General features: G+C 39.0%; 1 protein-coding gene across 2 annotated transcripts in view; it reads right to left on the reverse strand.

The window, feature by feature from the left end:
• Positions 1 to 26,931, reverse strand: part of STAC (SH3 and cysteine rich domain) — a 156,178-nt gene that overhangs the window by 53,296 nt on the left and 75,951 nt on the right. Inside the window, exons 3-5 of one of the 2 annotated variants that reach the window (XM_072153226.1) lie at positions 12,735 to 12,835; positions 12,062 to 12,143; positions 10,737 to 10,852 (exon numbers count right to left, since the gene is read on the reverse strand). In XM_072153226.1, the coding sequence (XP_072009327.1) occupies positions 10,737 to 10,852; positions 12,062 to 12,143; positions 12,735 to 12,835 (299 nt within the window). Of the gene's footprint in view, positions 1 to 10,730; positions 10,853 to 12,061; positions 12,144 to 12,734; positions 12,836 to 26,931 lie in introns of both variants that reach the window. The other variant, XM_072153224.1, reaches the window with a different exon arrangement.

Raw genomic sequence — 26,931 nt, forward strand, 5'->3', positions numbered from 1 at the left:
TACTTAGAACAGTGCAAACAGTGGGGCATGTTCTGCATGACAATTCTGTCAGACTTTGCATGTTAAATCTGGCGCACGGTCCGACTGAGCACCAGAATGCCCCATTCAGAGCAGAAATTTGTGTTGCATGAAGAATAGTGCAACTGTGCCACAGTACTGCATGTGCTGCATGCACTCAAGTATCAGCATAGTTTTTCAGCTCAAAAATGTTCTGAAAAAACAAAACTCAGATACTTGAGTCTATAAAAAAAAATAAACTTACCTTTCCGATGCCTCCCGCAGGACCTCTTTTACTCCTCATTTACTTATGGCCCTGCACCACTTTTTTGTCGGACTTTGAAAGTTCTTTCTAGTGCAAACTGCTTGCACATGTATTTAAGAAGTGTCAGCGCCACATATGTGTCTCATGAAATTCATTTGTGTCGTGGCTGCACTATACCCGATGTGACACAAAATTGTACACTAAAAGGGGCATTCCAGTGTACAGACGGACCATGAGATACATTTATCATACAAAGTCTGACAGAAATATGTTGCACTCCCTGTGTTAAATGGGCACCACTATTCCTGAATCTGGCGCACCCTGCACACTCCACAGGCAAATGGCACATAGTGCAGTTTGAACTGTTTTTGAAAAATGCGGGTCACTATGATATCAAGAAGTGGACCTGAGGGAGACATCAGAAAAGTGAGTACTGAGTTCCACTGGGAATACTTGGGGCAGGGTGCTGGTTATATACTGTGGGGCATGGGTTGGCTGGATACATACTGGGAGGTATGGGCTTGCTGGCTATATACTAGGGGGCATGAGCTGGCTGGCTATATACTGGGGGGCATGGGTTGACTGGCTATGTACTGTAGGGCAGGAGGTCGGCAGGCTATATACTGGGGGGCATGGGCAGGCTGGTTGGCTATATACTGGAGGGAAGGGAGATGGCAGGTTATTTACTGGGGGGTAGAGGGCTCATTAGCTATATACTGGGGGGAATGGGACTGCCTAGTTATATACTGGGGGGCAGGGGGCTGGTTCACTACATACTGGGGGGCAGGGGACTGGATATCTATATACTGAGGGGCAGGGGCTGACTAGCTATATACTGGACTGAGGCTGCCACCAATGCATTTCCCACCCTCGGCTTATACTGGAGTTAACAGGTTTTCCAGTTTTTAATAGTAAAATTAGGTACCTCAGCTTATATTTGGGTCATCTTATACTTGAATATATACAGGTTATATATAGTTATTTATACAGGTTATATTTTGGGTTTGAATGTCCAAGTAATTTTCTTACTTTTTTAAATCCATAATTTTTTCTCCACTATTGACATATTTGTATTGGGGCTTGTTTTTTTAATGTCTTGTATTTTTAGATTGCACCTTTCAATCACAGTTTCTAGGGGAATTACTTGGGAACTTTAGGAAACCTCTTAACTATCATGGTCACTAAAGATGGCTGTAACTGTTAGGTTACCCATCAGCTTTCTCTACTCCACTCATTATTCACTGTTTGCTTTTACAATACCTCTTGTAAAGTCTCATGATGGAATAGTGAGAAACTGTGTACACATGTGCAACACCCTCGTCGATGCAAGGCAGAGGAGTGGTTACGAATACGTCCCACCATGTAGCTTGCAGCCTGTGAAGGGTCTGATCAACCCCACAGCAGGTCACAACATAACAAATACCTCACATAGATGGGCATTGCAGTGATAGATCCTGCCTGGTAAGGCAGGAGTTAATTCTTTGATGTGATGTAAGATGTGTCATCCAATATCATGTGTTATCCTAATGTCTGTGAGCTGAGAGGTAATTGGAGGAGTAGCCACCACCTGACCTTTGGGAATAACAAGACCCCTGGTCAAGAAACTTCTAGAAGCAGAAGAGGACTGGAATGAATCCAGTGAAATCAGTTCTCTCTCAGAAGAGAGTGCAGTGTGAGGAGAGAGTTCACTCTCTCAGATTAGAGACTCTGAGGAGTCAGTGCAGCTAGCACATCAGACCAGAGCAGGTGAGCCCAGCTCCCTGCTGAAGACTGTAGTGAGACAGTTAGTTAGGAAAGGGATATCATCCTACCTTCAAGGGTGAAATCTGAAGCAACCCAGGACAAGCTGAAGCATCCTTCTAGGACACAGCTATCTCCCAGCCTGCCCTTGCATCCAGGCTGATTATCTACATCCTGTGGCTCCCTCCAACTGCATCTCAGCAATCTACCATTCTGTTAAGGCACGTTGCTGTGGTTCCTGTCGGTTCCAATAAAGAACTGTAAGTTGTTTTTGTTCAACGTCTGCCTCCGTCTGGTCCCTGCTACTACGGCTGTCACCATCACGGGCACCCTGTCCACCACACAGAGACCCATACTCTAGACACCAAAGGGTTGCCCCAGGGAGATCCGCTATAGCAGCCTCTCACTCATCATTTCTTTCCAACACCACCCTACTGGAGACCTGCCAGGCTGTAGGACAGCCCTCCGGTTCCCCACACCAAGCACTGTGACACTAGCGTGCCTAGGCCGCAACCGCCAGCCACTCAGGTACTGCGGACCCCGGCTGACTCCAGGCCCCGAGAAAAGGCTAAGCCCCGGTGGGGGATGTTGCACATGCTACACCTCACAAGCTGCTGTTTGTACACATGACTTACACTGCTGTTTGTATAGGCTTGTATTGTGCCAAATGGTGCATATGGGCAAGACATACCTCTTACAAGCAGAACCCCTTTATAGCCTATGCAAACCCTGTTGTTGAATGAGCCAATAAATTGTATAAAAGACCTGGTAAATGTGATGTGAGGTCATGGTTAAAGCTTTATGGCTGCTTATTTGTTTGTTTTTATGCAAATAATATACAACTTTTAACTGAATAAAATGTCATCTCTGTTACATCCAAGGGGCTCTAGGGGATAGGCCATCAACATATAAATCCCCTTGACAACACATTTGAACTAAAAATATGTATACACTTGCACAATAAAACCACTATAACAATAACATGATCAAATACGTAAACTGAGACTTCTACTTGTGCACTGTATCTATTTCTGTCAATTGTTTAAGAGTGGACATAACTTTTCAAATCATATGACATAGATGTAGCTTAAAGCTTCTGGTCCCATTGTAAAATCTACCAGGTGCAGTACAAGGTCCCCTACTTTAATGTCTTATTTAGAATACTGTATGTTTAGTAAAAGAGAGAGAATATAAAGGGAAACATCAAAATACTAGCCCCCTCGGGAAGGGTATGAATGAACCTTTCTAGAATTTCCTTTTTTATGTGAAATCTCACTGGCTTACCTATAAATGAAATCTCCTCCAAAGTCAAGTGAAAATAAGCAGAGAAGAGTTATAATTTACCTGCGATGAGTCAAGTTTAAAGGCTGCACTCAGTGTCACTTCATACGCCCCCTGTTCATTTCTATAGTACATGCTTTTGGTTTTATATTAAATGTACAAATTGCAGGCTTGTGGTTCTCTGAGGTACAGAACATGAGATGTATACAGCTGCCCAGCACCTCTCCAGCACGCCCGTTGTGTGCATATGTTTGTGTGAATACATCCTAACTAATAATATGATAGCTATATAATATTTATAGATACTATGGAACCAAAGATAGTAGAAGCTCAAGTGACACTATCGCTGCAGCCTCTTAAACTTGACTCATCTCAGGCGGACATGACTCTCCTCTGCTCATTTTCAAATTACATTTGTTATAAATAAAAGGGCAAGATTTCACCAAAAAGGCGGAATTCATACAAGGATGTGTCATACTCTATCTCATGTCATAATAGCAAAAGGGGTAAAATCCCTTAGGCTCCTGGACCCCCTTAAATAACTGCCCTCCTCAGTATGCATTCTATGCCTATATGCCAAAATATTTTTCTTCATAATCACTTTAAAAAATCTATATCTTTTAGCATATAAGGAAAGACCCACTGGTTGCCATAGTAACAAACAGCACCCTACAATTGCACCATTCTAGAACAAGGTCCCTTAAAAAGGCATATTTCCTTAAATACTACGGGGGTTATTTATCATTCCACAGGCTCCTTGCGATAATCATACCACTGACTTTGGAGATCCACTGCCCTTCAGTCGTATTAAAGAAACATTGGCAAAATAATGACAAGGTGAGTAAAATCATCTCAGTAGGACATACACCAGGGGGGTATTGGAGTGCATATGCTAGTCATAAATGTGGCTTTACACAGCGTTGCACTATGTTTTAAGGACATCTACCACCAGGGTGAAGGACTGTATGCAAATGAGTCTCATTGGCTCCACAGGCTCATTTGCATACAATCCATCATCATGGTGGTAGATCCCCTTTAAGCCACTATTTCTGGGTGGTGTAAAAGGTCATTGAGATTTTGTAGCTACTTTTTATGCCCAAAACATCAAGAGAATCCTATGATTATTGCCCCTAATAGTTTTATTTTGCAGTTTACAGTTTTCCCCTCCATAGGCTTCATCTTCAACTTTCATTTGTCTCTGAGTTAATGAGCGCAGAAGTTGATATGATGTCTCCTATGGAGAGCAGTTGAAGAGAACAGGAGATATTGAGGCATATTTACTTACCCTGTCACCGGAGTTGACAGAAAGTGAATTGTCCGACTCCAATGCACTGTGTCGCGATTCACTAAGATTGTGCGCCCGATATCATGAATGTGTCGCTTCCCCGCTCAGGTCTGACAGAGTTCACTATCTTTTTTGTGGTGCATGTAAGTGCTAGGGCTTGCGATACAATTTGAAAGTTAAATACTGTGCTCATTCCGAATCAGTTGGATCGTCCGACGGCACCCCCCCCCTAATTTGTGTCTCATGAAGACACAAATGCAGCGCACCCACTACTTAAATACCTGTGCAAGCCATTTTCCCCTTTAGAGATAGGGCACAGTGCAAAAAAAGTGTGTCACCAAGCCTAAGTAAATGTGCCCCATTGTTCACTTATTCAGTAGAAGCAGCAGCAGTACAAAGCAGATTCAGTATTTCACAGTGAGTTACTGATTTAGAAGGGGAAGATAAAGAGTCACATAAGTGTAGAAAGAAGCAAAACAAGTCTTCTAAAGTGCTTCCTCCTAGGTCCCATGAAAGGGTTCTCAGAGGCTACTTTTGCAAGGTGAACCTCTTGGTATGAAATGACTTACTGCTAGACATGACGGTGTGAAACACTTAAGGTCATTTTGCCAAGTTGACTGACTTTGAGAGGAGCTGCATCAATGGACTGAGAGAAATAAGATGGTTGTTTTGATGTACTGCCCTCTATGTAGGCTAATATCAACAAACTGTAAGAAGGTGTAACATGAGGGCATGTGAAAATGAAAATGGGATTTGGATGTCCTGGATAGTTGTAATGGTCACACAGACAACTGAAGGTACTTGGGAGCACTAGGGAGGAAAGGCTCTATGGGAAGAGTCCGGAGGCGGCCTGGAGGGATGGAGGCGTGCAGTGGGAGCGCGCGGCCTGGAGGGAAGGAGGCGTGTGTCCTCCATGCCGGGACCCGAGCAGAGCCATGAGCCAGGAAAAGTGAGTAGGGGCCGGGGGGACACTGCACCACGTAGGAGGGCATGGGTGTACCCGCGATCCGTACAGAGGATCGTGGGTACGGCTGTGACAATAGTCACCCATTAATGATCTGCTGACAAGCAGCACCCATAGTTCTCTTGTCCACCATCCAGACAAGTAGCATAACTAATACAGACACAGGTCTCCGTCCGGACCGTTTCTAGGATCTTAGCAAAAGCCACTGTGCAGATTACATGTCCTGCTTTTGATAGCCAGTCATTATTGCTGCCTTAGTTTGCAATGGTTTCTTTGACAAGAAAAAGGGACTGCTGTAAACTGAAACTGAAATGTCTTTAGTGAGAAATCCAGGTTTTGTTTGTAACCTGTTTATAGTTGAATTGGAGAATGGAGAGCGCACAGGGGTCAGCAGTCACATTTTATTTATTTCATCTGCAAAATGCAGTACAAACATTTCTTCAACTGCACTTTATTTAAAAAAAGGGACCTGTGTGAAGTTAATTTCCCATAAATTAAGTCATATGGTTCCTTTTGAAGGACAGCTGTCCTTGGATACGACAACCTCTGCTACACTGATTGCACAAAGAAACAAATAGCTTTTGCATATGACATCTCCTGCGGCAATGAGCGCTGAATCCAAGGGGTCAGGCAGCTTAATAGTGAATTCCTGGCCACTGCTATAAGGGCGTGGTGGTGGTCATATCCAAGGACAAGTATCTGGTTTCTAAGGGGCCAAGTGACTACATAAAACTGAAACATATCAACTGAATTTTAGCAGGTTTATGCTATCCACATACAGTTACCGTTTTCTAGGAATATCAGATTGAAAATGATTCTTGGCCTACCAAGCTGCTAGATTCATGATCAATCGAGCATTTATGGGGCCAGGCTGGACACCTAATGCAACAACCTACGAGTACACACTATCTACAAGCCCAGTTGTAGTGTCTGTGGACATCATTCACAATATTTATGCCTCTATGCTTGTAACTAGGGTAGAGTTTGCCCAACAAGTGGCCACTTTAAATTGTACAAAATTTGTCCATAAATGCATCCTTCCACTCTAATACTGATAACAAATTTATCTTCATTTTATTCACACATATACATTTAATTTTAATCCAACACCTATTTCTTAGCACATTTTTTTTAGTTTGTCATTGAGTGTATTTCGGGGGAGAGATGAAGAAGAACCACACTGCTTGACTCCCTGAAATACTTATTAATTGTTTATTTAGAATATATATATATATGTATATATATGTACAATATATATTCGAAGATACAAATATAAAGCACATTAAGTCATGCAGAAAATATTGGTTGCAATTCAAATATAAGCATCTAAAAAGCAAAAAGTTGCAAATACAGTTTTAAGTATTTGTACATTTTAGAAATAAAATATTGTGAATGATCATAATAATAAAAATAGACAACCTGATATACACACAAAGAAAAAAACCATAAGATAAAGAAAGGAAACATCCACAAGACACTGAACAAGCATGAATGATATTCTTTCACCCTTTTATAATGACTTAGGGCATTTAGAAAGCTTGAGGTTCTCCACACCAGACAATGTCCAACTATATAATGCTTCTCATCTAAATTTATACACACATTTGTAGATTTTAGCACTCTTTTTTAAAGGCATTTATTTTCTCATTGCCTTTATTCTTTCTAAAGATCAAAGACTCCCTGGTTAATTTAAAGTACTATACATCACTTAAGGTAAGCCCTTTTTCAATATCAAACAATGTATCCTGCATGCAGCAAACACCAGGGGGAATTAGCTCCATACTATATGGTCACAATGGGGGAGATTCATTATGCCTTCTATGTCAGAAGGCACATTAATCTCCACTCTTCCCCCCAATTTTGCTTTTTCCCTAACCTCCATGCCACTTTGGTCGAGTCAGGCGGAGAGTGGGATGGGTGTGGGGTAGGCCTCTGCATGAACACCCGATCTGCCAGTGGAGACTATAGTAAAATCTCAGCTAGTTCAGATCTGGTCCGAGTTTGCCCCTGTATTTACTAGGAGTGTCAGTATACCACTTTTACCATTGTTACTGGACACCACCAGGTGATGATAAAACTCTTATCTTTTCCCACATATGCTCTCCTCTGATTATTCTACATCTAAATAACAAACATGTCAGGACTTACAAGGTGAGGTAGTGCTTTTAACATGGTCTGGCTCAGTAAGGGAAATGTTCCACTAGGGCGATGGTCCCAAGTTAAGACTTGAGACAAGTGGATATTGTTATCATTTTAGCCTTGGAGGGAAGGACAGGTCCATTCCCTCTACCCAGGATTAATTATTGATTATATTGACCCGCATCATTCCTACATATCTGCCTGTTGCACAATGAGAGATATTATGGACATCTTTTGGGTGACTTTGTTTGACCTCTCACTATTACTTTTGTCTGGAGGTTAAGAAATATACCATTTATGACCTGTTGTTTTAGTTTATGATTATGCTTTTAGAGTAGAATATCGGTATACTGGGAATATAGTAGAATAAATTAGTAGTTATAGTTAGGCCTCATGCACACAATCGTATGCTTACCCGGGCCATAGCATACATCCAAGTGTAGGAGGGAGGAGGGTTGAGCACTCTTTACTCTTCCCTTCTCCATTGAAAGCTAAGCGGCTGTGTTGTAATTCGGTAAAATATAGGACATGTCCGATATTTTTCTGTGCAGCTGCCCGGCTGTTTGTGTGCATGAGGTCTTAAGCTAATACTATTACTGAACTTAATAGATCCTGCACAACTCTGTATTAGCTGACACTGGATCTGCAGATAGATTTTCGACCCAGTCTACTGCTGGGGCTTAGTCTAGTCATGAGAGTGTACTTGTAGTACAGAGTCTCACTACCAATAAAAAGAAAAACCCTCTGGGAAACACTTCTAGAAAGTGTAGCCCCATATACAGTACTTTTATAGAAAATTACAATACATAAGATCAAGTAAAAAACGTTGTGTTTCTACCTAAGTTTTCAACTTTTAAAATCAATACTGAAAGATGCATCAAAGATAAGAGAATATTGACATTGACATTCTATTCTAGATTATGCATTTGTGGTATATTATGTAGCAGAGTATATAGTTTCTACAAAGCAGATCCACCAATACTGCACAGTACGACATATGCATACCAAAGATCTCCATACAGGGACACATGTTGTCTCTCTAACTATTATAACCATTGCCAACCATTATAATTACTGTGACCATTCATGTTACCAATGTAAAATGTGTGATAATACGAACAGAAAGCCCGAGCAGAAAGATGGTGATGATGATGATGTACAGAGGTTTGAGTGACTGACAGTAAACATACAAATTCTTGAAACTAAACAAATGTTTAATTCAAATACATACGTAAGTATTTATCAAAACACATTGAAACTAGAATATCCGCTTATGTGAAGATTTCTGAGGAGCTCATCTTAAAAGGGTATTCTCACGAATACAAGATTCTTAAATATACTCAGGGTAAAAAAATAACACATTCTCTAATTCACTGTTAGTAACAAAAATACAGAATTTCACATGTATAATTCCAACCTGTCTCTATCAGTCCTGTTGTTGCAGCTGGATCTGACTATGGTAAGACTATGGTAAGATTCTTCTCATAAATACTTTCTCATCAGCAAGCAGCAGTGTGCAGAGACTTACTCTAAGCTACAGACAGATAAGGTCTTTATCCATGGGAGGTAGGCATATAGCAGAGATGAGTGTCACTGGGGGTCATTTATCTTATCTCTGTTTGTTTTGGCTGGTTTTTGTCTGTTGTTTTTCTGTTTGCTTCTTTGGTAATTTATCAATTTCACTTTTTTTCTTGTTAAATGTTTTTTTTAAAAAAGATCTCTTGTTACAAATGTGAAAAAATGTTGCACAAATGCCGTGAGTAACTTCTTTCTATTTTCTAAGTTTTCCTTATGGTAGTATGGTTTAGTCTGGAGTTTTTTGTGCCAAAAAAGTCACACAATTTAGACAATTTGAAATGATAAATGTCATTTGCGACATTTAGCACATCTGGAATAAAAGATAAATGTGTCTTCCTGACAAAAAACAAATTACCAGTAGGCAATTTCAAAATGGGGAAAGGCGCAAAAATTGCAATGCACAAAAAAATGGCTCAAAAAGATAAATGACACGTATTTTGTTCTAAATCCTCATCATCTGTCATCTCTGATCAGTTTCATCTCTCTTTTTCTGTCTCGGATACTAGTAGAATGTTCATAAGCTAAAAAAAATGTAGATAAACCCTGTGCCCTGATAATCTAAGTACATTGTAAGCACACAGCATCTCATAGCACAGAGGAATCATGAAGTGACTGCTTAAAGAGTTTCCGCCCACACTCTGACCACCACTGAGTTATAGGAGGTAAAATTTCTTTCATAGGTATACCCCTTTAACTAGTTGCATAAAACTCCTGATATACAAAAAATGCAATAAGATTGTTAATGGGGTTTTCCAAACTAAAAATATTGATAGAACACATTCCCAGTATCAGATTTCTGGAAGTTCAACAACCAGCAGTAACACAAATGGGGCACATTTTCTTACAAAGTCACTAGAGTTCACAAAAAAAAAACTAAAGTGCATTGTCCGTCTGCGTGCAGTAAGTCACTAGGTTCTTGTGCCAGAAATCATAAATATGTCGCTTCCCCGAACTGGTCCGACAGAGTTCATCATCTATTTTGTGGGCGTGCAACACAATTTGAAAGTTAAGGGGCATGCCCCTTAATTTGTGTTGCATGGAAGCCAGCGCAGCTGTGCCACTTAAGGGTTGTGTGGGACACAATCACAGTACACACACTTTTCAAATACCTGTGTGCACCGTTTTAGCCATGAAGAATGTGCACGGTCCGACAGAAGTGCAGTCCGCAACCCTTTGTAAATGTGCCCCAATGTGAATACGCAATGTGAAAGTCAATACTAGCTTTCTTGAAATGGATGGAGTCGATGTGCAGTAACCTTGCCTTACTATACCTGACTCCCACCAATCTGATTTGAAACACCTGACCTTGAAATAGGTCATCAATATTCTCCCCTTAAAAATAACTCAGTAGTGTTAACATTCCAAATGGTAAAGATTATCTATAAAATAGCATAAAAATACAGATTTTCTGAAAGTATTGTTTAAATAGCTTAATGACATAAAATATTGTCCAAGAAATAGTAACATTAATGAAGACAAACTATTACAGAGCTCCTATTGGGCGAGTCGGACCCACTTCCTGAGCTGCTCTTCTTGTTTTTCTGCGCCAAAGAAGTTCCAAACCGGAGGGTTTCATAGACAGGATCTACTTTCTTTCCACAAGCTGTAAAACACAATAAATGTGAAAGAATTTTTACTTCTTTGTGTCCACATAAAAAAAAAAGTGGAGCACCAAATAAAGATATTTTAAGAACAGTTACATTTATAACATGTTATAATTTACAAACAGTTGTATGGTAAGGCAATCTGTTATATGGGACTGTAGAATTTATAGATGCAGAAATATAAAGTATATATATAGCTAGATAGATGATAGAAGGAAGGGGTATTAAAGGTGCAATACATCCTCTGCCCACAAAAGTCCACATGCAGGGGGTCCCTTTAGGACAAGGGGTCCTGGTTAAATGCCGAGTTTGCCACCCCCTAACGCTGGCCTTGGGACCACGACCACTTCAAGGAAAAGCAACTTAATGACCTCTGTACAATTAATTCAATATCCCTATAAAGGGGTTAAAGGGTAACTTAACTTAAGAGTGGCTCGTGGCCAAACCAACTGACACAGTCGCCCTTTGACTCACTGCTAATTATCATTAGAGCTGACCTAGTGTAAGACTTGCTGTGATGTGATATTGATTCAAAGGCATCTTCACTCTACACACCCCATTTAGGTTTCAGCTACAAATATAATACAGCTCCCATTGTAACTAGCAGAGGGGGGAACCTCATTGCAGAAGTCCATAGGCTTCTTCTCCTTGAAGTGGTCCTAGGCAAGTGACAGCTGATCTAGGGCTGAGATTCACCGATGCAGAGCACCAGGTGCTCAGTAGCAGTAAAACATAAATGGCAGTTTAGCACATTTGCCTCATTTAAAGGATAATTACCTTTCAGTTCCCAATCATTTTTAAGTGTGTTATGAACAAGACTCTTTTCCAAGGACAGGTAAAATATAGCTTATATACTTTACTTTTAATCAGTTTCTTAAAAACTCCTAAAAACTGATTTTATGTGATGTTTGAAAGAAGAATATGTAGTAATGTTGTTGCAGGGAACTATGGAATCCTAGTGTGAAATGCAACAATGATGTTGGAAGTCTGAGCATCAGATCAGTGTTAAGTTTGGCAAATTAGAAATTGCTATAGTTCCTATTTTATGGGCTGAATAACCTATCTTTATGGGGACAGATTATGCCAAAGAAAATTGAGGAAATAATTGAGAAACCACAGTAGCACTACTTTCTAATATGATTAAAGTTATACAATTTATTAAATCATTAAATCATCAAATAAACCAGTGATCTTGAAAGATTACTCACCAATAGGCATTACTTCTTTGATGCATCCAAACTGCTCATGTATAAGTAAAGGTGAGCTATAGTAGCGTCGAAAACCTTTTGGCTAAATATAGTTATATAAAAAGAAAAGAAAACATAAATGAGCGAATATTCCAGTAGAGAAGCACAAAATAATATAAACTTTTCACATTGCTATTTCCAAAAGTATTTTGAACTAAATGGGAATTAATGTGCATGGGCTGAGCCGAATTTATAAAGATAGACATTCTTAAATTCTGTCTTATATTGTCGATCAGCTTTATATCATCTTACAAAGAAGCTGACATACTAAAATAATTTTTTTCCATATCTCACCACCATCCTATGAATATTTCAAATCCTCTAAACAGTCTATTAATGATCTCTTTAAAAATAGCACATTTTTTATGTATGTACATTAAACATATTGCCATGGATTATTAAGTATTAATTATACATTCTTTTGAAGTGGGCAATTTTATGAACAGAGGCATATCAATACTTTGTCCTATATTCTGTAAGGCATTTCCTTGTAAGGCAATGTCTCCCTTTTAACATAATTAGTCCCACAGTCGATCTGTGATTTATAGCCGGGTTACATTATTTCCAAAAATGATAAGAATTTAACAGAAAAAATCTAAATTAGGATACTAATTTGTCACTTAATAAATCTTACCAGTTTTCCCATGCATCTTTGTGAACCAACTGTTTCTGTACATTTGTGGTGAATGCTCATTTTGCAGGCTTTGCATCGCAGACCATGTTTTGTGTTAGTTCCTGTCAACAAACATAGATTTTAATTAACCTGGATCAATAGTTCTCATGACTCTGACAAGTAAACTGTCTGGAGAGCTCAATATGCTTTCTTTTATTAGGCAGATTTATGTAGCCTTGTAGCATTTGTTATAATGTTCTATTTTAATTTTCAGTGATGTAGAGATGTGCATCTACATACAGCCATGAAAAGAAGCATATGCACTGTATCTATATATACATTGTTAAGGCTACAATCACATTTTGGTTTTTGGATACATTCTGTGTATATGTCATGCTTAACTTACCCCTACACTAAACTGGCAGATAGAGTCACCCTTTTTGCCTCCCTCTGCACAGTATACATAGCATCCAGCAGAAAACACTGGATGGAAAAACACAGCAAGCTCCGCCTTATACACTCAGCTTAAGCCATGATATTTTACAGATGATGGTTGCAGTTTTGCACCCATACCCGACCTCCATGGAGCCTATTCTCTGGGAAGCCCCCTGTAATGTAACTGTCCATTTAAGGACAGTTACATCTCTCGAGAGACAACTGGAACTTGGGCTGTCCAGCTTTCAGGTGGGAAGGATGGAACAGAAGGACTTATTTCACTGCAGGAGCATACTATTGTATACATACTAGTCCTCCTTTGTTAGGATACATTGGGTATCTGCCTAATGTATCCTTACAATGGATTGCAAAAACATGCTCTGACAATACTATACTTGTTTCATTGTATCAAGATCTCTTATCACAGTCATCTGATGAGAACCTGGATATTTCCAGATGATTTAGACACAATACAAATACTGTAACTTTACTTTTTTTTCAATTTTTTAAATGAATAAATTACAATGAATAAAAGCATTCCAGTTTACACAAAAGGGACTGTGTCAAGTTTTTGTTTTTATTCCTTATCCATGTGATTTCAATCTGACCCTTGCTGATCACAAAAATAGGGATCTCAAATTCATGGACTGGCAGGGTGAGCATGTCCTCCCTTTCCCAATTCAACACAATGTAAGTGTTCAAAATTGCTAAGCACACCGCTTAGGTATCTGTGCATGATCCTCTATTGGAGCGCTGGAGATGGAATGTCAGGGATTGGATTAATCAGTTCCTATTTGTAAAAGGTGGGGGTCCCAGTGGTCAGCCCCCAGGAAACTTATTACTATATCTTACATTGTGGATAGGGATACCTATAAAATTTGGCACAGCCAATTTAAAAAGACTTCTGCCCTGGATGCTGTTCACACAGTTAACACAAATAAAATGTGATATGCAGGTATTTCAGCTCATCTGTCTGAGAAGGGTTTGGTCAAGATAACAGAAACATGTTTGATTGTAGAAATATTGCCAGAGCAAAAATGACCAAATAATTTTACAAAAATATAAATTGTAAAAAACTAAAAAGTGTGGGTTCAGTTTCAATGTGAGGAATAACCTGGGTGTCATGGTGGAGAGATGTAGAAATCTATTGAATTTGTCTTTACCCAGGAAAATCCTATGGTGGATGACATAATCAGGAATAATGTAAATACTCCATTAAATGTCAGCTGCTTAACCCAGGAAGAAGTGGGCTCCTTAAATCCGGAAGAATGGACAAATCACCAGGAACAGATAGCATACACCCCTGGATACTGATGGAATTATGTACTATGATAGACAGACCATTATTTCTAATATTTTAAGAATCCTTAAAAAAAGTTTCTGTTCCGCAGGATTGGCACATAGGCACATGTGGTGCCAATATTTGCAAAAGGGTCAAAAAGTGATCCTCGAAACAACATCTGTTGTTGGGAAAATATTTGAGGGGTTTGTTATAGATGCTATCCTGGAGTATCTCACTGTGCACAACCTTATAACCCAGTATCAGCATGGGTTTATGAAAGATCGGTCCTGTCAGACTAATCTGCATGGCTTCTATGAGGAGGTAAGTTCTAAACTGGACATAGGGGAGGCCGTGGATGTTGTATATCTGGACTATTCAAAGGAATTTGATTCAGTGCCACATAAAAGTTTGGTACATAAAATGACCAGGGACCATGGGAAAATAACAAAGCCTGTAGCCAGGACAAGGGGGTATTCTCTACGCCTAGAGGAGAGGCTGTTCTGCCTTCTCCATAGACATGGATTCTTTACATTAAAAGCAATGAGACTATGGAACTCTCTGCCACAGGTAGTTGTAATGGCTGATAATTTGAACATGTTCAAGAGAGGCCTGGATGCCTTTTTGGTAACAGTGAGAATAAAATTTTCTGTAAGTAGTTTTGTTGAAATAGGGAGTTATTCTGACCACCATATTAAGGCTCTGGAAGGAATTTTTCCCGGTTTTGGGCCAATTGGCATCAGCCTTGCAGGATTTTATTTGGCCTTCCTCTGGATCTACACGGTACAATAAAAAAAATGGGTTGGACTTGATGGACTGATGTCTTTTTCGAATCTTATTTACTATACTATGATCATACTGGACAATGTAGCCATTATACTTATTACAATGGCTGAGCGGTGGAGGCAGGACAATAATTATGGTGCATTTTAAGACTATTGACATAGATTGTATTGCTTATATTTTCACCTCATATGGTTGACTCAGCAAAATGCCTGTTGATTGTTAATTCCCAATAGCCAGTTGAATCTAAAGCAGTGCCCCTTTAATTGACAAAACACACAGAAACTAAAACATGCAATGAATCTCATGTATAATCGGTAGGGTAGTTACTGCCTCAAATTAAGCCAGAATTCTGCCCCAATCTTTCAAATATTGAAATGATAACAATGTACTGTTCAATTTATCAAGAACAAAATTTGTGGGTCGTTGTAGAACCACAACAGGCAGGTACACTGGATGCCATCTTATGTCTTCCAAGAATCATATAGTGCCAAATCAGCATTGGTTTTCCATAATAAAGCATTACTATTGCTCAGTTATTGGTATCAGAACAGGTTTTCTCAAGTATTAAATGGACATGTTTAACGTTTGTGCCTACCTATATAAAAAGCACATTGCCTTTGTAAATATATCACATTACTAATCTTAATTACATATTAATGCTCCCTGCATTGGCAAGACTATTTTACAGATCATAACTATCAATAAGACTAATAAGGATAGTAATATGACTCAGTATAACATGTGGATGGAGAATACATAGAAACTGTAAATAATGTTGAGAGATGAATATACTGTATGCTTTAATATAATTGATTTCCACTTGGTTGTGCCATGCTCAGATAACTAGCACATAAAGTACTGTGTTATTGCTTTACAATTTACAGCAGGAATACAGATGCTTATCTGACTTCTTTAAGTACTTCAGGAAGATGTAATGCCAGGAATGACCAGCTCTATTAAACATTCAACTATAGAAGGGCCTTGAGCAGGTCGTACAAATAGGTTCAGTCAGCTAAATAAAAAGTTGAGCAAATGTAACAGGTTAAATGACTACGCTAATAAGTTAATGGACAAGAAACAATTTTAGAAAAAAAAAAGCTTTAAAGTGGTATTTATGTATCTAAAGTGATAAAGGGATATTAAAGCAGAATAGTCTCAATCACTGTTTTTGATTTTGAAAATAAATCATTAATTTAAATTAGGTTTCTGCCCCATGTTAATTAAAATTAAGCTCCCCTCAGATACAGGAGGAAATGTTCCCCTCTTCTTCTTTTCTTCTTTGTTACAAGTCACCTCACAGCACAGCTTCTGTGATGCCTGCAAATAGTTTAGGTAATTTTTAAAATACTCTATTACAGTAGATGGTATTTGTACTCCTCTCCTTTCAAAGGCAGCAACACAGTATAGTAAATTACAGTCTCATTATTGTTCATCTCTATAGGTACAATAAACACTTTTGGAGCATGTAATAAAAACTAAGAACACAAGATGAATGCAAAATTTTCTGTTTACCTTCCATTCCACATTGACATCAGTGTACGGAAGTTTGCCTTCTGTTATACTTCTGAATGGGGGATATTTATGAAAGTGTCGGTGAGCAGACAAGTAGAGCCATATTCTGCACCAGATAAATTGTGGTGGATCATTTATCTGTAATAGTTTACGATTTCAGAGTTTACTTTAGACCAGCTACTGTATTTGTTGGTCGAGTTTCTGTCTAAATTGCTGCACCCCTTTTCCTGATGACACACCCCGTTTCTGCACAAGTCAGAAAACTGCCTAGAAAGGTTTAAAACCCTTAATAAATGTAGCACATGCCATTTCAGGTGCAAATCACTCCAGAATTCTGAAGTAGACAGATTGATAATATCCCCCCAATATGCTCATTGTTTCGTTTGTTCACTTAAGAGGTGTTTTGTTTGGATTTTAGCAAAGTTATCAGTGTCTCTGTGCAAAGCAGTGTTGGGGACACTTAGAAAAGAATATACAATGCCTAATGTTAATTATGACCATTGACAGTATGTATAGTACAGTAACAAAAAGCTATAGAAAATGTGGGAAGCAATTAATAAACATGCTCTTGACAGTCGCAGATACTGTAGTCCATAAATTCCATAAAGACATGTAAAATTATATTTTTTTATCTTCTTTTTAACAAAAACACAAAGCAATATCCTGATCTGAGGGGAACACTGTTTAACTGTTCTCACTCATGAATAAAAATCAAACCTCTAACTAAAAATGCAATGGTGGAGGTCAATTATTTATTTTGTTTTGATCTAAAAAAATGCTGTTTTGTCTGATTTGAGCTCTTACTACTGGAGGTGCCTCTATATCTCTATATTTATAGTACTATTCTGTAAAAGGTGACAATTGCTGTTTTGATGGTTTGACTTCTGCCTCTGTGATTGGCTTAAACCAATTTAAGGTATTGTTATTGTTGTTAAAGGTGGATACTGAGAGGATTGAGGCAAGGGGGACAAAGGCAGCACAGGCAGCAATAACATACACTACTGTACCATGTTGATGAATAAAGTGTGTGTTCTTTCAGGAGAATCTAGTTCCAGAACAATGTACCACCCCAACATTCCTAAACCTAAGTACCATAGACCCTGCAAATACAGAACTTTCATTAAAGCCACTTTTAGAACCAATTGTCTCAGCATCATGTATCATATTACTGTACCCACACATTATATTATATTGTGCTTTTATGTATTATAAATTATGTGACCACTAGTTACTGTGATTACACAGTGGGGTAGATTTATTAATCTGTTAACTACAAAATTCTGTTGTAATTTGCAATAAAAGAACTGTCTGTGCCGCATTTATCAAGGGTTTTAGACAGTTTTCAGACACCAGTACATCAAAAGGGATGTATGAAGGGGCCTATGAAAAGGGCATGTGACTTCACTCCATAAAGTCCATGTGCCAAAAATAATGCTAAGTTGACAAAACTTTGTACCTCCTATTAGCTGACTTATTTTATGCCAGAAAACCAGAAACAAAGTATGAGTAGACAGTCCTATACTACAACCGAGTTATCATCCAGCATCAGACTCTTATATGAATCTTGGGTAGCGTAAAACTGTCTACTATAACTCTGTCTTACCCTACATCACTTTTGATAAATCTGTGTGTTTGTGAGGTGTTTTTTTGCTATCTCTGAAAAATGCTTTCTGAATGCTACCTACTGCTTTCTGAATGCTTCCTTTCTATTTTAAGCAACTTACTCATTAGATCTCTACATTGCCACAGGCAACCTTAAATCTCCACGAAACCATCAATGCAAAGAAAATCTAGAGTAAAGCATGAAATAGCTTGTAATATTCAAATTATCATTGTTTTTATTATTTTTATACTTGGTCTCAGGTTTTAACGTTTATGTACAAAGACTGCTATATTCAAGTCTGCTGACGTCTTCAGAGCATTAGCATGACACACGAAAGCAATGTCCTTTAAAGCAATTTCCATGATAGTAATAAAATAAGAACAGACACCAGATGAACGCTAAAAGAAAAGATTGTATATAACAAGATGACAGTTTTTCCACTCACTTAAATGGCTTGCATAACTATTATATTATCTATGACTTGTCAAGTAATAATCTCCCTGGAATGCAAGTGTTGTCTTTGTAAACATGAAATGCTAATACATTAAACTGCACTGCCAGCAGAGTTTTCATTTTCCACTCTTTCTCTCTGCTTGCAGTAATTTGTCTTTTTACTTAATAATTTATGGGATGATTTTGCTATTATATAGTAGAGGTGCTAAAATTATATCAGGATGCATCCACAGATTCGTGACCGAAAACTACTGACTGCCTATGAACTTAGAACTCGAAACACCTCATCCTTGGCCTCTGTTCATCCTAAGATTAGACATCTGTCTTTAACTGATCTTATGCAGATGTGGGGTGAAAAATCAGGACCAATAGTCGCGCTTCTCAGTGTTGACAAGGCTTTTATTGAGATGCATACAAGGACGACGCGTTTCGGGAGCGTACCGCTCCCTTCTTCAGGTCCGTATAGTTTTTTAAAAACAATGCTCCGTATAGCCTCAGTTTCTCCTGTGCTGGTGGTGGGGGACACCGATTGTTCCCTAGGATGGTGTTAGTTCCTGGTGGTGTTAGCGATAATTAGTGTCGCTGTATTAGTTCTATGGACGGGAAGGTGTTAGTCCGTACTTTATCAGGGTTCGGGTAGTCTGGGAGACCTGCGTGTGGTGTCTCCTGTTGCTGGGCAGGGAGCGCTGTGCCTGATGCCTATGAACTTAGAACTCGAAACACCTCATCCTTGGCCTCTGTTCATCCTAAGATTAGACATCTGTCTTTAACTGATCTTATTTTAAATGGGAAAGCTTGATGGATAATAATGGGTGTGTTGCATTTCTATCCTTTTTTAAAATAACTTAAATGTAAAAACTTAATAAAACAAAACACAAATATAAAATGCAACCACAATGGGAACACTCTTCTACTGTGGAAAAAAGCATAATTAGCTCAGTCTCTTGGAGCATTTTCATAATCTGGTTATTGTGGTGATAGTGGATCATAGAGTATCCAGTATATTAGAAGAAGCCACAATCCTAAAATATACATCTGACACGTAAGTAGTCTTATTTTCTTTGGAGTTTTCCCTAGTTTAATATAATAAGCTAGTAATAAGTCAGTGAGGTTAATATTACATAACAAAAGTCATTATAACTAGCTCTTCAGCTTCAGTCCTCCTGTTATCTGTCTCTATCAGGGTAATATTATTGTCACCCGCACCTAAGTCTCATGACTATTCAGGAACAATATTTGTTGGTTATTTACACAAATATACTAGGTTTAGATGCACTCTTGAAATGTTTCAATTTGCCTCCAAGGTTGAGAAGAATGTTGATGTTGTATCATGTGGTGTGATATATGACATTGAGAAGGAGAACTTGTAGTTCAGAAGTAGGCAAACCATGTCAGAAGCAGGCAAACCATGTAGGCCCCTTATGTTTATAGACCCAGCAACAGTAAAGACCTGCATAAAGTTGTTGGCTGGTGCATACTGCCAAAACAAATCATTGTCTGCTTTTTTTTATACAGGCAGTCCTCGGATAACGTCCAAGATAGGTTCTATAAGTTCGTTCTTAAGTTGAATTTGTATGCAAATCGGAACTGTATACTTTATCATTGTAACCACAGTCAAATTTTTTTTCTCTCTGTAACAACTGGATTTTGAAAATGTTGGATTGTCAGAAGAACCAGAATTAACAATATAGCTTAATTGCAGACACCTGTAAAAACTGTTATAGCTGTTTGTTGTAGCCTAAGCCTTAAGTACAGTAAATTACCAACATCCAGAGGTCCATTTGTAACTAGGGGTCGTCTGTACGTCGGGTGTTCTTAAGTAGGGGACTGCCTGTATGCACATACTGTTGGTTAGTGCAGCAAAGTTACCTCTGTGTGCCCCCTACCTATAACATCATTGCACCAGTTGCAATCTTGCAGAAGCCCAGGAGAGAAGACTGGCTGAAGAAGAAGTTTCGGGACTGCTTGTTGTAAATATATACACAGTTAAAACTAGAAGTTTACATACACTGTATCAAAAGACACATCTGACATGAAATCAGAATAAACCTTTACCAATTTAACTTAAATTATCAAAATTATTTATATTCGCCATAATAATGAGAGAGAGAAAATTTTAAGGCATTTTTATGACTTATTGCAAAGTCAAAAGTTAACATACACTTAGTTTGCTATGCCTTTAAACAATATGGGAGAGACCATTTTATGATGTCATGATTTTGAAAGTTTCTGTTAGGGTTATTGGTAACATAAAAGTTAAGAGAGACACATGTGGACAACTGAAATACATTTCTGCTTCATCTATCTTTATGGAGATGTCTAAAGAAATCAGCCAAGGTATCAGGAAGAAAATTGTAAACTTGCACAAGTCTGGTTGCAATTTCCATGAATCTGAAGGCGCTTCTTTAATCTGAGCAACAAATTATATGCACACGTACAAACAAAATTGGAATGTCCAGCCATCATACAACTTCGATAGGAGACGGTTCAGCGCCAAAGAAATGTGCTTTGGACCCAAATTTGCATATCAACACAAGAAATAAAGCAAAAGACCTAGTGAAGATATTGACTGAGTATGTAATTATTCACAGTGGAATGAGTAATGTATTGACATGGGTTGAAAGGCCACTCTACCAGGAAGAAGCCATTACTCCAAAAGAAACATAAAAAAGACATATAAGTTTTTATAAATACACACAGAAACAAATACCTCAATTTTTGTAGAAAAGTCCTGTGGTCTGACAAATCTAAAATTAAACAGTTTGACCATAACCATGATCCAAAACGTTTCACCCAAGTCATAGAGTTTAAGGGCAATGGTACCAAATATTAATTCTCTCTCACACATTATTCTGGAATTTGCTAAATATAAATAATTTTGTCAATACTAATTTCAGATCAGATGTCTTTATTTGTCTTTATATAACTATACTGCAAGTGAATGATATTATCGGGGACAGTTTGGAGAGGAGTTATTGTTCTGAAACTGTATCTGATGGAACAGATGGTGATAATATTCACTCATTATGTAGTGGTGATTAGTAGTGGACATGGTGTGACAGTATTATTCAATATCAGTATGATAACAGTAGTATTTATGGTGTGGTGGTCGTATACAGAAGTATGGTATATTTTTTATGAGCACCTACTGTATTAACCCCTTAAGGACTAAGCCTATTTGACCTCATGGACACAGCCCCATTTTTCAAATCTGACATGTGTCAATTTAAATTGTAATAACTTTGGTTGATTTTGAGATTGTTTTTTGTGACACATTGTACAACATGTTAAAACATTTGAATGATATATTCCAAATTAATTTATGAAAATATTTTTTTTTAAATGGGCTCTTTTTTAAACTTAAAACTCTTATTATTTTTTTTCTTCACTGTTCAAGGGGTTTTTCCCACAAAGAAAAGTTAGGCCCTATCCAGGGTATAGGGCCTAACTTGCTGATCAGTGGGGGTATCAGTGCTGAGAACCCCACAATATCACGAAAACAATATGAACGTTTTGCTCCATTCATCTCTAAGAAGCTGATGGAGATCATCGAGTGCGGCACTCGGCAATTTCCGTCAGCTCCATAGAGATTAATGGAGCAGAACGGTCATGCACGGCCGTCTGTTCCATTAGTCTGACTGAGCGACGAGGGGTCCGACTGAGGTGGGACCCCATCGGATACCTCATTTTGTGATCTGTGGGGCTCTCAGCACTGCGACCCCAACTGATTAGCAAGTTTGGCCCTATCCTGTGGAAGGATTTCTTTTCCTCCCATGACATGTTGCTGAGAGCCTCTCAGAAACCACTGGACCTTTGATCCTGTCAACCTGTGTTTTGTCAGGGAGACAGACGCCATGACATTCCACAACGTCATGGTGTCTTTATGCACTGCTGCCCTTTACATTGGGGAACGTCATTGGCTTAAAGGACACCTGTCATCAGGTCTCTGTCACTATTTCTGTCACCCCTACCTGTTGGAACTGCGCACAAGGATCCATCTCAGCCTTTATCTAGTCAATTCATACATTAATCATTGCAAAATCATAATTTCTTTATTATGTAAATGAGGCTGGTCACATGGTCAGGGGCAGTGATGTCACCCCTGTTACCCCTCCCCTCTCCTCCCCCTGCTCATGTCTGTTTGTAATGTATAGTAAAGCATTGCTGGTGTGTGTGCTGCATCTGCTGACATGCTGCATCCTCCTAATATACATGTGAGAGACACAGACATCAACTACACAAGTACCTGACATGTTCTGCTATAACATGGCTGCCTGGAGCTGTTGTCTCTCTCCTATACACACACAGGCTGCAGGGGGCGCCAGCACCAGGAAGCACATCATTATACAGCCTCACATCATTATACAGGCTGTCAGTCAAGCACTGGGGGTGTGACTGTGCCTCCCACTCATGAATAAGCTGGACAGCTTGAATATGATAATGACTCATTGGACATTTCACAGGTCATTTGCATACAGCTTTAGGACCTCATTGCTTAGGTTTACAGGCATGTAGAGGGACAATGAAGGGATAGAGGCAATGTTCTCTAATGGCAGTTTATGAAAATATATTTAGTTTAGGGGGGTTATTTTGCATAATGGGTTCTCTTGAAGGAGTTATTGTCACGTTCTGTATGATGTTCAAAGTAAAACTTTGTTGAAATTTTTCAAAAATTTTAATACTTAAAAAAATCTGCAGGAAAAAATGTATGTAGATTTTTATAAGTTATCTTGATACAAAAGTAAAAAAGGGCAAATGTATATGTATTATTGATACTCAAATATAGGATAGTAACAATCTGCTGTTTCTAAATGAAAATAACATGATAATGTGGTGCTTTATCAGAGGGTTTAAATTATGTTTTTCAATTGGGCTAGTTGCACGTTATGTGGCACAATGCATACTGCTAGGCTTTGAAAGCAGTGAATAAATCACCATTCTCACTACATTGATATTTAAAGAAAAAGCCTTTACCATCTATCTAGACATGCTTATTACATACAAAACTATCATAAACGTTAACAGACCTGTTCTGAGCCTCATCCCTTTAACAATGACCAAACGTAATAATGTTCTACAAGTATTAAAAGTGAGAAAGAGACCAACACATGGCAAGCAAGATAAAATTCATCCTCGGTTTATGGATTTTCTAATTTTAGGATCACACAGGAAAAGCTGTTGGAAGCATGCTGATAGCACAGACAATAATGTGAGGTTTTTAATAATGTCTGTTTGTAAAGGGATATCTTAAGAGACGGACTGCATTAAACCTCCTGAATGACAAGTCACCGGAGATAATTGCTCCTTTTAGGTAGAACATAAAATGATATCAATAACATTACAGTATTACAAGGTGTACGCTATTGCAGAGAATAGAAACATGGAACACATATCAATGGAGTCATATTTTAGTTTTGGAATGCATCCAAGAAGTCCTGCACAATGTAATTCTACTTTGCCTTTGTACAGAATAGGTTTATTGCTAAATTTAATAATACTATTCTTTCAGGATTTAACACTTTCAGCACTGCCTTTTTCTGTTCTCACTCCCAGCAGTTCATAAGACTTTTTTGCTTTCTGGTAACACAGCCATATGAGAGTGCAACATCCCCCACCGGGGCCTAGCCTTTTCTCGGGGCCTGGAGTCAGCCGGGGCCCGCAGTACCTGAGTGGCTGGCGGTTGCGGCCTAGGCACGCTAGTGTCACGGTGCTTGGTATGGGGGAACCGGAGGGCTGTCCTACAGCCTGGCAGGTCTCCAGCAGGGTGGTGTTGGCAAGAAATGATGAGGGAGAGGCTGCTATAGCGGTTCTCCCTGGTTCAACCCTTTGGTGTCTAGAGTATAAGTCTCTGTGTAGTGGACAGGGTGCCTGTGATGATGGCAGCCGTAGTAGCAGGGACCAGACGGAGGCAGAGGTTGAACAAAAACAACTTACAGTTCTTTATTGGAACCGACAGGAACCGCAGCAACGTGCCTTAACAAAATGGTGGAGTGCTGAGATGCAGTTGGAGGGAGCCACAGGAGGGATCATCAGCCTGGATGCAATGGCAGGCTGGGAGATAGCTGTGTCCTAAAAGGATGCTTCAGCTTGTCCTGGGTTGCTTCAGGTATCACCCTTAAAGGTAGGATGATACCCCTTTCCTCACTATACTATTAGTTCCACTCTTCAGGCAGGGGCTAGGCTCACCTGCTCTAGTCTGGTATGCTGGCTGCGCAGACTCCTCAGAGTCTGTACTGGATTAACTCCAGTCTGCTTCTGCAGACTCCTGGGTCTGACTGCTCTCTACAAGTGTCTTCTAGAACATTCCTGGCCAGGGGTTTTGTTACTCCCCACTGGTCAGGTGGTGGCTACTCCTCCAATTACATCTCAGCTCACAGAAACAGAGTGTAACACATGTGATTGGCTGACACATATTACATCACAGGAAACAATTAACTCCTGCCTTACCAGCCAGGATCTACCACTGCAGAGTTCATCTGTGTGATGTAGTGACATGCTGTGAGGCTAATCAGTCCCTACACAGGCTGCATTGGCGAGGGTGTTGCAAGAGCTTGTTATCTGCATTACAAATAATACTTCACAGTAACTTTATTTAATTTTCTGTGCAATGCGCAGGGAAATAGTGGTGGATTTGACAAAGACAGCCCACTTTGAGCCATGTTCTTACATGCTTTTAAGAGCTTAGTACAAATACAAACATCATCTGTAATATCTGTTGCCCTTTAGGCTTGAGCGCCATCTCCTGACTATAAAGCACATCTCGAGATATGCTGATTGAGTATGATTTCATTATTAAGTCATGTAGGTCTTGCTAGTCTGAACATCATCTTACTCCTTCACTGGCTTTCCTAATTTATTTCCAACAGTCTCATGTGTCTCCTATGGATTTGCTGTAGGTTGCAAATAGTCCAGTCACCTGAGATGGACAGACTCTTCCTCCATTCAAACTCTCCTGCTGGTCTATATCATCTGGAAGTCAGGGATGGTCCAATCATATTCCGGACCAGGACTCTGACACCTCATAAAAGGTTTGCCTCTCATCTCAGCTCTGCTTGTTACAACTCCTTTTTTAAGTTTGCTGGCATTTATCTTGACTTCTGTTTCTGATTCCATGACCCATTACCTGCTTTTTGACCATGGATTCTGTACTGTATGTCTGTATGTCAGAATAGACTTGAAAGCAATTGTGAATAAGATAGTGGTCAATGAAGAGTGTGAGGAGGCTGAAACTTTGTTAGTTGAGATTCAAAGCCTGGAAAGCTTTGGAGTAATTTATAGACCCCCAATATCTCTGAGGAAATAGAGGGTCACCTATGTAAACAGATGGAACAGCTAACAGAGGGGACAGTAGTGATAATGGCAGAATTTAACTTTCCAAATGTAAATTGGGGTCATGGCTCTTCTTCATCTGTGAAGGGGAGACATTTTATCAACTTTCTGCAGGATAATTTTATGGTACAGCTTGTAGAAGATCCAACAAGAGGTGAAGCTTGGTTGGACCTTGTGATTTCTAACAATGCAGTGATTGTCCAAAATGCCAGCATCCGGGAAACCCTTGGGAACAGCAATTTTAAGAAAACTAATTTCACAAAATTGGGAGACATTCAAATCTATACTGGGTCATAATACTTCTAAATTTATTCCAATAGGTAACAAGTATAGACAAGCCAGATTATACCCCGCCTGGATTACAGTTAAAAGGGCATTAAATAATAAAAAGAAGGCATTCAAAAATATGGGTCAACCGAAGCCTTCAATAATTACAAAAAACTTACCAAAATCTGTAAGAAGGAAATAGAAATAAAATAGAAAATAAAAGACAAGTGGACAAAGATAGAAAAACAAATCCCAAGAAATGTATATCAATGTGAATAAAATGGGTCAGAGCAGCATAGACCCCTATATTCTGAAAATGGGGCTTTGGTGACTGGAGACCAAGAGAAGGCGGAGAAACCAAATGAGCTTTTTATCTCAGTTTATAGAATAGAAAGAAGAACATCTGGAGTGGGTGCTGCCAGTGCGGTTATGTATCCTGTAATAACCTAGACTGGCCGAAAGTATACATGATCCAATCTAAGCTCAATAAAATAAATGTGTACAAGGCCCCGGGACCAGATGGGTTACACCCCAGAGTTCTTAAATAACTCAGT

Source organism: Engystomops pustulosus, chromosome 5 (genome assembly GCF_040894005.1).
Source record: "Engystomops pustulosus chromosome 5, aEngPut4.maternal, whole genome shotgun sequence".
NCBI classification, from domain to species: Eukaryota; Metazoa; Chordata; class Amphibia; order Anura; family Leptodactylidae; genus Engystomops; species Engystomops pustulosus.